General features: G+C 43.9%; 1 protein-coding gene across 2 annotated transcripts in view; it reads left to right on the top strand.

Moving 5' to 3' along the window:
• The first annotated feature begins 1,255 nt into the window (after positions 1–1,255).
• Positions 1,256–12,079, top strand: part of LOC130122043 (neural proliferation differentiation and control protein 1-like) — a 31,963-nt gene continuing 21,139 nt past the window's right edge. For both annotated transcript variants that reach the window (XM_056291065.1, XM_056291064.1), the window contains exon 1: positions 1,256–1,571. In XM_056291065.1, coding sequence (XP_056147040.1) covers positions 1,466–1,571 — 106 coding nt within the window. In that variant the 5' untranslated portion in view covers positions 1,256–1,465. The remainder of the gene's footprint in view (positions 1,572–12,079) is intronic.

Here is a 12,079-nt window from a genome sequence, read left to right as displayed (position 1 = left end):
CCGTTGCCTCACAGCAAGAAGGTCCTGGGTTCGAACCCCAGGCTGTCCCAGGTCCTTTCTGTGTGGAGTTTGCATGTTCTCCCCGTGTCTGCGTGGGTTTCCTCCCACCACCAAATAGATATGCATGTTAGGGTTAATACTCCTGCCTGTGCCCCTGAGCAAGGCAATGGAAAGAATAACTGGAGTTGGTCCCCGGGCGCTGCAACTGCCCACTGCTCCTATACAATGGGATCGGTTTACATGCAGAGGAAGAATTTTCCCACGGGGATTAATAAAGTATACATAATCAAATACTGAATAAAAACATCAATGCTGTTATAACAAAATAAACAATTTAAATAAAGATATAGCTTTGAAAATCCACTAAAGAGGGACTGAAGGCGAACAGGACATTAAGCAAATAAGGCAAGTGCTAACTTTGTATGAACAATATTTGAATCGTTGATGGAAAAACGTCAAGACTGGCGGCATAAAGTCGCTGCAGACCTCCCCTAACCTCCAGACAGCGCGCACCGTGTACTGCGGACTCCTTAAAGTCCCTCCTCTGCAGCCCATTAAAAGCTCAACCATTAAATAAACAGGAGCTCACCGCGAGCGGGCTTCCGGTTAACAACTTAACGTTCAGATGAATCTGCAGAGGAGAAACGATTGCTAACTATATTAAATATTTATTAGTGAATAAAAACATAAAGTTATTCGACATCGGTTAAGTTGTGCAGCATGATCTATCAGCGCTCCACACACGGTACTCACACGGGACACCTGCAGGTTCTTCTTCTTCTTCTTCTTCCTCCGCTACTTGGTGTCTATTGGCGGTTGGCAAACAACCAATTCGCACATTACCGCCACCAACTGGTATGGAGTGTGGCTCAGGCTACCTGTTAGTTACACTACCCCCCCAAAAAGAAAACCTCAACTCTTCTCAATCAAATTAGTTACTTTAAGATACTGAAATAAGATTTTATAACACTCAGTTGAGTTCTTCCGTAGAATATCTATTAAATCAAATTGTACTTCTCTTTTTTCCGAGATTTTGAGCCATACGCCTTCTTTCCGCCTCGTATTTCTGACAATGTGTCATAACACCCGCAGTTTATTCCAACTCCCAACTATGTAGGTTTACGGCTGCGTCATGACGCCGGACGCTTCGTTTCCTCTGTTCGCTCTCAACGTAACGACTCGGTGTCACGGCTAACCCCCCCTCCCTTTCCTCCTCCTCCTCCGCCTCCTCCTCCTTCCCCATGCGCACCAGAGCTCCGCTATCTTCAGCGCCACCGCGGATTACGTGCGCAGGCTGACGGATCCCTGGGCCACCTTTGCCGCGAAGACTCGTCTCAGCGATCGTTGCTGTACAAAAGAAACTTGAGCCAAATCCACGACTGGACTGGGGACACAACGAGCGATGGGGGAATGACATGTCCCGTGCCCCCGTGTCCGGTTCAGCGACCCTAAGGAAAGCCCGAGGATGCTGCTCCCCAGCCGGCGTATCGCCAGACGACGCCTCGCCTCGCAGCTGCCGGCCAGGCTCCTGCTGTGTGCCATATTCGCCGCCGTCTGCACTAGCCTGCAAGGTAAACTAAACACCCTGTTACACACAAAGACATGAAAGAAGAAGAAAAAGAAGCTAGAGAGAGAGAGAGAGAGAGAGAGAGAGAGAGAGAGAGAGAGAGAGAGAGAGAGAGAGAGAGAGAGAGAGAGAGAGAAACACCTGCTCTACTCATCTAATTGTATATATTTATTATTTTCCTACCAAGCACTGGGACGTTGTCTTTAAACTCAGCACAAATGTCAAGACATTAAAACGCAAGGAAAGGCAGGTGAGCCAGTACACCAGACGGAGACGTATTTATTTTTTGTTTTTCGTCCCCCGTCCCCCCGTTTAATTGAGCGTCGATATGATGTATCGTAGGCATCGTCCAACTTCTGCTGCACTCCGCGTAGCGTGGATTCTTCTTCGGCTGTGCGGGGTGGCTGATGTTGGCTTCACTGTGCGGACCATTCCGGTGGACAGGTTAGACGAGGTGTCAGGCTGACTTGTTGACAAGTCGACGAGCACGCGGAAAGGTGGCAAAGAAAGGGCCAGTGGAATTTTTTCCTCATAATGGATTTTCGTTGCATTTCCTGGTAAAGGCTACCGAGAAAAAGCGTTGGAGGGTTCAGCGATTTGATACAGCCACAGTCATTCATACTTTTTTTTTATACCCCGAATACGTGAAATAATCAAGGCGTATTTTATTGGATTCCATGAAATGTGTCTAATGCTGTAGGGATACATAAGATGTCTTTATTTGAGATCAACCTGTGTGACTGAATGTTGCTGATGTGAGAAATATTGTGGGATGTCATGGAAACAGCATTCACTCTTTTCTATGTTGTGAAAGCTAGAGCAGAGTTTCCTTTTTTTTCTGTCTGACCTGTGTGGTCAGTTAATTTATTGCTGACTTTCAGTGTGCAAAAAATTAAAGAATAGAATATCACAAGGCCATTTATGCTTCTAGATAGAGTGCTGTCTGACTGATATTTGCTACCAACTACTGTCTTTAATTTCACTGCATATATAGGATAAAAATAGTGATATAGTTAAGGTTAACTTTAAATGAGAGACATAATATCCAAAATGTGTATACAAGGCATATGTTTATAAATTTATATATATTAATGCAGTATGTGTTTGCTTATGCCTCAGAGACAAATGCTTCAATGTTCACTTCCCAACCCAAAAATAAGTCATCATCAGTTTTAAGTGCTTACTAAAAACATTCTTGATACCATAAACTGGGACATTGCTATTTGAACATATCAGTGAAATTCAGAATGGGGCGTCTGGGTAGTGTAGCAGTCTATTACGTTGCCTACCAACACGGGGATCTCACCCAGATAGCGTCCGGATGTGGGCCACTTCGGGCAATGATGCGGCACTGATTTCCTTCTTCTGGCCCTGACAAAATGGATGTGAGCCTGAAGTGGACCGCATGTATAATAGCAAATATGACCTGAATATGCCAAATCAAATGTGGGCCTTTTTTTGGCAAAGACGCAGTGCTCTCGGCAACATGTGTGATCTGGATGTGACCCTGAAGTGGCCCGTATGGTAAGTGGTGAATATGGCCCAAATATCACAAAACAAACATGGGCTGCCTTTGGCAAATATATGGCACACACGACATTGCTATGGCTTGGTCCTGGCCCAGATCTGGCAAACAGGAGTGGACCGCCCAAGTGCCATTATTCCACGCGGTATGTGGGCCGGATGAAAGTGTTGGGTCTGGGACGGGTCTGAGCCACAGCAATTTTGCTATCTGGGTCGGTTCGAATCCCCGTGTTACCTCCGGTCTGGTTGGGCATCCCTACAGACACAGTTGGCTGTGTCTGCCGATGGGAAGCCAGATGTGGGTATGTGTCCTGGTCACTGCACTAGCACCTCTTCTAGTTGTTCAGGATGCCTGTTCGGGGGGGAGGGGGAACGGGGGGGGGGGAATAGCGTGATCCTCCCACACATTACATCCCCCTGGTCCCCCTGGTGAAACTCTCACTGTAATGAAAAGAAGCGGCTGGTGACTCCACATGTATCGAAGGAGATGTGGAGTCGCCAGCCCTCCCTGGATTGGCAGAGGGGGTAGAGCAGCGACCGGGATGGCTCGGAATAGTTGGGTAGAACTGGGGAGAAAAAAGAGGGGGATCAACAAAAAAAAAAGAAAGCTTCAAATTACAAGGATGGTTAGAAATGTGGCTCTGAAAGGGCAAAGTAGTTAAAATCCTACCCAAATGCAGTTTGTTACATTAACTAGGTGAATTCTGCTACCTAAAAATGGATTTGATGGTCTGCATAAATACACACTTCTTCACCATAAACATGATTTATTAGGACAGCTTCTACATGACATAGATTAAGTTCCCATGGTAGAATCACAGCACAATCTCTTTTCCCATGCATCTGAACTTCCTCATTATTGTCATTCAGCCAGTTCATCGTGGAGCTGTGTTTACACGGCAGGTTTCTAAAACTCCAAGAGCCAAGTAGTGTTGGCTATGATTCCTATTCACAAAGCATCTGCCTCTCAGCACTTCAGTTTGTGTTACACGGGGCTTAAACTTACAACGTTTATGCATGGTCACAAATAATGGTGTTTATATGCATGGTCAGACTAACACTCCATCATGCACACATGCACACACATAGATGGGTGGGTGTTTTTCAGACAGAGCACTTGACTGCCCTGCAGCAGGATTAGGCTTTCCCTTTGTTGTGGTGAGTAAGAGCTCATATGGGATTGGTGGAAAAGTCAGTGTGAGTCTGCCAGTTGTCATTGCAACAGACCCATAGACTAGTATTAAGGACACTGTCATATGAAAAAATTCAAAAATCATTCCTGTAATTATGACAGCCATCCATTGAATTTACTGTATTGCATCACATTGGAGCTGAGCCCACTTCATATTTTTACTGATGAAGAGTATGGATCATTGTTTTAGCTAAAATGAAAACCCCAAACTGTCACCATAAATGGTAAATGGTAAAGACTGCATTTATATAGGGCTTTTCTAGTCTACTGACCACTCAGTGCTTTATAATGTATGCCTCACATTCACCCATTCACGCATACATTCATACACTGATGGCGGAGGCTGCCATGCAAGGCGCCAACCTGCTCATCAGGAGCAGTTACGGGTTCAGTGTCTTGCTCGAGGGCAATTTGACACGCTCTCCCCAGGAGCCGGGGATCGAACCAGCGACCTTCTGAGTACTAGATGACCCCGCTCTACCTCCTGAGCCATGCCGCCCCTAAAACCGTAGTAAACAGCTTGATTTGTGTGCAGTTACGGGTTAGTTAGTTGTCAGGAAAAATCAGTAGTTGCAATCTTGCTGGAGAAAGGAAAAAGAAAAGACAAAACTACTGCTTGGAACAAAATTCTTCACAACTGTCATGAGAAAATAATGATTTTGTGGGTTATCGTTACACACTACATGGCAAAAAGTATGTGGACACCCGAATATCATACCCGTACCATGTGTTCAACATCCCATTCCAAAACCATGGGCATTAATATGGAGTTGGTCCCCCCCGTGCTGCTATATCAGCCTCCACACTTCTGGGAAGGATTTCCACTAGATTTCGGGACATGGCTGCAGGGATTCACTTCCATTCAGCCACAAGAGCATCAGTGAGGTCAGGTGCTGATGTTTGGGAGAAGGCCTGGCTCACAGTCGGAGGTCCAATTCATCCTGAAAGTGTTGGATGGGGTTGAGGTCAGGGCTCTTTGCAGACCAGTCAAGTTCCTGCACACCACACTCGGTAAACCATGTCTTTATGGACTTCGCTTTTTTTTACCGGGGCACTGTCATGCTGAAACAGGAAAGGGCCTTCCCCCATCTGTTGCCCTAAAGTTGGAAGCAAACAATTCTCTACAGTGCCATTGATTGTCACTACATGTCATTATTTCTCCACCAAACTTTACAGTTGGCATTATGCATTCGGGCAGGTAGCGTTCTCTTGGCATTTGCCAAACTCAGATGGTTCGTCAGCAGTGGCGTCTCTGGCATGGAAAGCCTGGGGGGGCACGATAAACTCTGTATGGGCAGCATCCGACGTAATGAAACTACACACAAACCTACTCGCTCAATGAATCCAAACACAAATGCACCTCATCAATAAATGAAATCACAAATACATTAACATTAACGTAATGCGGTGCAGGAGTAGCTGGAAGTGGAGACAGGGATTTGAGTGACATCACGGATAACGGATTTCATCTCACAAAACTGGTATATTACCTTGTTATAAAGCAAGCCCCCCCCCCATTCCAGCCCCCTCTTCCTCTGCCTCCCACGCAAGGACTGACTAGAATCAACTCCTTGATGGTGTACTGATATATATATATATATATATATATATATATATATATATATATATATATATATATATATATATATGCTGAGCTCATATATATATATGATTTTGTTTGGTATTGTTGGTATTGATGTTGGGTTTGGTGTTCTGATCCCGAGGTGACTGACCTCTGCTGTCTATCTATCTACCTCTGTTGATATCTTTTTTTTTTTTTGCCCTCTTTACTGCTGTCTGCACGAGAATTTCTTTTGAGTGAATGAAAATTATCTTAGTATCTTATATTATTTTACTTCTTGGAAACAGGTTCCCTCCCACGTTTATCTGTAACTCTAAATCTCTCCCCCTATCAGTTAATTTCCGACATCAGAAGTGTTGGTTGTGCGAGCAGTAAAACTATAGAAACATGCATGAGTGCTACTCATGCTACTCATCATTTTCCTCCAAGTGTGGTAAAGGAAGTTAACATGAAAGAGTCATTGCACCAGTTTGTCGCGGGAAATTGACAGACATCTACACCACACAGGAACAGCCTGCTATATATATTGATAAGATACGAGAGTTTCCAGATATTCACTCATCTAGGGCAGCGTCAAGGTTTCCCCCCCCCCCCCGCCTCTGTTCTGTGAATAGGGGTAGCTAGAACTGAAATTGACGCCTTTTTCCATTACGTTGACAAGAGGTCAGAGCCGGCCAAAGGCATAAGCGAACTAAGCGGTCGCTTAGGGCCCCCGGGGCGCCAGCAGGAGGCCCCAAGAGCGCTTGAAATGTCAAACATGACATGTTGATAAATATATATATTTTTGTGTGTGTGATATATCAGTAGTAATCATCAAAAAACAAAAACTAAATATTTTGATATCGTGTTGTTAACAGACTGACAAATTAATGCTACTGGTTTAATCATTTCCGCTGCCTATGTTAGAGCTGGGGTCAGGTTCATGCACATTATGACTGTAAGCAAGTACATCGCGACAGTATGTCACTTAAAGGGGTTTATCCATCTGGTGCAGAGAAGCGAAAGAGGAAAGCAGAGGAGGACAAAGAATAGCAGTATGTTTCCACGACCAATTACAGCATTTACTGTAATTGCATTGTCTGCTGGTTTACTTTAAGACTTTCCAGCACAGTAGTAACTCTTGACAATAGTGTGGTAACGATTAAGCATGGACATAATATTGTTGGTGGTGGGAGGTGGGTTTAGTGTGTGTGTGTGGGGGGGCAAATAAAATTCTGCTTAGGGCCCCATAAGGCCTTGGGCCGGCTCTGCAAGAAGTTAACCTAAGCCTGGCATATGATAACAAGGATTTAGCTGTTTCACAGTGTTTCACTGTGAACCTGGAGCACAACACTGGTGCGCTGAGGCTTTGGGGTTTTGCGTAAGAACTCAGCCATTCATATTTCAGCACATGGCCAGCCAAAGATGACTATAAGCTTTACTATAAATAATGGTTGTTGCTTCAAAATGGATTGTTTTCTTAATATGAGAGTATGGTTGCAGACTGCCTGTTCTCTGCTGCCTTTTTGCTGTTTTAGGGTTAGGGTTAGGGCTACTTCACTACTGAAACCAAATACTGTGAGGCAAGTTACAAGAAATGTGGTATTATTCGCAAATTCTGCTGTTCATCGTCGAGCACGAAAATGGAAACATGGCTTTTACCTTTCTCCCGTAGCTCTTATTACACTCCTCTTATACAGTGCAATGAAATATGTTGATCAGTCTGTTATTCGAGCAGTACAGCCTCATGCTGTGTTCTCATGTCTGTTTGGGGGATGCATCTCCCACCACTGCATTGTTGTACCTGCCTCTGTGTAAGAATGTTAGCCAGATGCCCAAAATGTAATGTGTTAATAAAAATGAGAGCCAAATCGAAGCAAAGCTAAAGGGGGCAAATTACTTTGAATAGTCTGAGAGGGTGGCAAGGTTGACATAAAGGGACAGAATTATAAGTTGTCGGTGGTCACCGTCCTTTTTTAACCCAAGATCCCTGACCTCGGCCTGGGTGGAAGACAAGATCTACCTATGGAAGCGTTGAGAGAAAAAGACAGCCCAGATTGTACTTCCAACGTGAGGCCTTTTATTTAAGCGAATTTTATTTGAATTAAATGAAGTGATTTGGTCCAACTTTCAGATTGATGCAACAAAGGAACTGTAGCTAGCATAGCAAACAGGCACTAGCTGTATTGCTTAACGAATTTTACATCATACCTTCAATTCTAATTTTCATTATTTGATTTCATTCCAATTGGGAATATTGGGCTATGCAAATAAAATTGACTTGACTTGACTTGACAATCACTTCCATGCTGTTCATCCAGATGTAAACAGACCCTGTGGGCTCTGGTCCAGTACAGTCTCTCCTCACTCTATCACAGTGTCGCCTCTTGAAGTGGAGTGTTTGGTGTACTTCCTGCTGGCAGTCTGAAGGCCAGGAAGCTTAAACAATAGAAAACCAAGAACCCTCTGCCCTGCTCGTTTCCTACCATGTTCCCGTGTGTGTGTGTGTGTGTGTGTGTGTGTGTGTGTGTGTGTGTGTGTGTGTGTGTGTCTCCCGCTCTCTCGCTCTCTCCTTCTCGCTCTCTCGCTCTCTCTCTGTCCTTCTCTTTTGTTTTTTTGGCTCGCTCTGTCTTACTCTATCCCTGCTGTGCTCCAACCAGCAGTTTGAAGGAGTAAAGGTGAACATTGCCATACAACCACATAAGTGTGTGTGTGTATGTATGTGACTGTGCAGGTGCATTCATGACCACGTCCGTGGGTGAATAAATCAGTGTGTTTGTGTGTGTGTGTGTGTGTGTGTGTGTGTGTGTGTGTGTGTGTGTGTGTGTGTGTGTGTGTGTGTGTGTGTGTGTGTGTGTGTGTGTGCACCACACTGTATTAGAATGTGCGTCTGTTTGCCTCTCAACTCGTTCTGGCAGAGTTCAGCAGCAGCAGCAGATGGTTAAAAAAGTCATTTTTCACTTGGTCCAAGGACTACTTACTGAGTCCTCGTGTTACACAATTTGCTCACACTTCTGTTGTTCATGCTGATGACAAATGCCCTGGTGTAATTACTGCATCTTCCTGTTCTCTGTCTCGCTTTGCCTCCTTCATTATTGCAGGCTAAGTAACACTTATCTCTGGACCACTGGGTCTGTCAGTTGATCTTTTGTCTCTCTCTGCCTGTCTCACTTCGAGGGATCTGTAGTTGGCAGCAGTACTGTGTAGGAGGCGTGATGGCGTCAGGCCACCTCTTTGACGTCTTGATATTTAATTCTTCAGTAAACCCCTTGTTACTATAGTGACTAAGGGTGTGTTTTGTTGGATGCTGCCTTTGTGTAATGATGATTAAGTTGTAGCATATTTTAACGGATTAAATAATGTTACAGTTACAATGTTACGATTTCATTTAGCAGACACTTTTAACCAAACCGACGTATGTCGGAGAGTTAATACAACATAAGCAAGGATCTAGCCAGGAGGCGACAACACAAGTGCCAAAAAAACTAGATTGAAGTCCTTATAGTATGTTATCTCAGTAGAAACTAGTTACTGATGGTATCTGTCTACAGTGGTTTGCAGCAGATAATGCTGGTGAAGTTTCACTTGTTACTCGGCTTCTGATGAGATCTACGAGCAGTGTCCCATTTCTTTGTTAAAAAGTTTTCCCCCGACCCCTCGTGGCTTGGTTGTGAAGGGCCACTATCCAACAGAGAAAACGAGGGGTAGGGTTAAATGGAAAGTAATGAGACAGGGCGTAGTGTGTCTGTAGTTGGCCTGAGCATACGATTGATGAATTGGAGCTTAGGTTCTGTATTTTAACATAGTGTCAAACAAGGATGAAAAACCTCTCCAGTTTTTTTTTTTTTTTTAATTTTTTATTAAGTACCACTGTACTACTACTACTACCTGTATGGCAGTGATGATAGATTTAAAACGGCAGGTCATACTACTTTAGTGGGAATGCATGATCATATTAGACATACACATATGCGTACATTTAACAGATATCACATTAATTTCTGATTAGTCACTGGTTTCATAAAAAGGGGACCTGGTAGCTGAGATAGAAGTGGGTCTAGTACGTGATGTGATTAAAGTCATCTGGCTCCAGTCCTGTCAGTCCTGTCACGTCAGTCCTTGATCTTCAGACAGTTGCCTGATTAAAGTTTCCAAGAAATCAACCTTGAAATAAATTAAGCCAATGATGCATGGACACACTGTGGAGATAAAAAAGGGACAGAAGGCGAAAGAGATAAAAAAAGCAACAAACAGGTTTAGAGGTTGCAAGGGGGGTGTAGGTATGATACTCTGCAGGGTGTCTTAGGAGATAAGGTTGTCAGACATTAGGCCAGGACAGACTGGCAGGCTCCTCACACTTGACTGTTTACGTGGTAAGGTGTTGTCAGTAGTGCTGTTAATTAAGACCTGTCAGAGTGATTCATGCAAAAATAGCTTTAGTAGGAAACAATTCTACATTAGCTGTCTCGGGCAGTCTTTCTGATTGGGTAGCCAATATTCCTGCTTCTTTTTGGTAACCTGGCAATATGTCCCCCAAGGATCACATCTCTATAAATTGAATTTTGTGATTTCTCTCTCTTTATGTAAACATCAGTGATGAGCGGTTACAGTTACTGGGGGAATGGACAGTTAGGAAGAGGAATTTATAATAAAATAGTCAATTTTAACATTGGGACACCCTTGAAAATGTCTTTGGTAGCTCACTACCCACTACTTGGGAGCAGTTTGAGACATACCATGGCACTTTCTCCCAATCAAAGACTGCAGACATCTGGTTGTTTTAGTCGGTTTTAATCTCTTGTGTGTTTAATCTTTGTGTTTTTAATAAACATCTGTTGGGCCTTCAGTCTCCATCACCACCCGGGTCACCATCCAACGCCGGAGAGCCTCTGGTTGATAACTGAGACTTGACCCAGATAACTGACGTGAGATTATCGTCCGTGTCCATTCTGCCTTAGCCTGGGAACGAAGACGAATCTGCGGGCTCATGTTTTACGTTTGGCATATACGTCCAGCCACCCTCCCGTTCAGACAGATTTCCAGCCGACCAATCACAACCGTTTATCTAATATGGGGCGGGTTTGATACGAAGACGTACAGCCTTATTTTTTTCCCAATTGCATTCAGGGAGCTCTGCCTCTGATTGGCTAGTAGGTGCTTGTTGCCTTTGTTGGCTAGGTTGGTTCAGATTTTTTTTTTAACATTTTTCCCCCTTTTCTTCCCAATTGTATCCGGCTGATTGCCCCACTCTTCCGAGCCATCCCCGGTCGCTGCTCCACCCCCTCTGCTGAGCAGGGGAGGGCTGCAGACTACCACATGTGTCCTCCAATACATGTGGAGTCGCCAGCAGCCTCCCCTCACCTGACAGTGAGGAGTTTCCCCAGGGGGATGAAGCGTGTGGGAGGGTTACGCCATTCTCCCCAGTTCCCCCTCCATCCCGAACAGGCGACCCGACCGACCAGAGGAGGCGCTAGTGCAGCAACCAGGACACATGCCCACATGTGGCTTCCCACTCGTAGACACGGCCAGTTGTGTCGGTAGGGATGCCCGACCCAGCCAGAGGTAACACGGGAATTCGAACTGGCGATCCCCGTCTTGGTAGGCAATGGAATAGACCGCTACACTACCCGGATGCCCTCGGTTAACGCTGTTCAAGTCCCGTGTTTAATATTATATGCTGTTTTTTATACGTGAAGCCAAGTTTTCGGGGACTTTAATTTTTTTTTTCATACGCAATGTATGAATGTTAGAGAATTTTTTCAGTATTTCATTTGATTGGAAATAATAATAATAATAATAATAATAATAATAAAAAAAGATTCCAAAGTTTTAAATAAGTGTCATTGCTGAGGGTCATTTTTTTGGGTAAATTTTGCACTTAAGATTTAAATGAAATTTCAATTTCATTTCAGCTTTAAATTTATTTAAAGTTTAAATTTTATTTATTTATTTTTTCTTAATTTTTAAGGACTACATGTGAGTCGGTAAGTATGTTTTACACTTTTAATATTTTAAAGGAAATGTATATATGTAATAAGGTGTAACAAAACAATAAAGGCAAGTGAATGCAATGAAATATGAGACACAACTATTCGCTGTGGGCCCACTTATACTGTAACTGCTGTAATATAATGCAGGGTTATGGCAGTTTCCAGTTATTAAACGTGCAGAGCACAATTAAGAAGCAAAACTGAGGATGAAGCTTTAGGTTAAAAACAGAATTTTAGCAAGGGCT

The sequence above is a fragment of the Lampris incognitus genome, chromosome 12, assembly GCF_029633865.1.
Source record: "Lampris incognitus isolate fLamInc1 chromosome 12, fLamInc1.hap2, whole genome shotgun sequence".
In the NCBI taxonomy this organism is placed as follows: Eukaryota; Metazoa; Chordata; class Actinopteri; order Lampriformes; family Lampridae; genus Lampris; species Lampris incognitus.
Note: the sequence above shows the minus strand (reverse complement) of the source record. Positions and strands in the feature narration are given on the sequence as shown.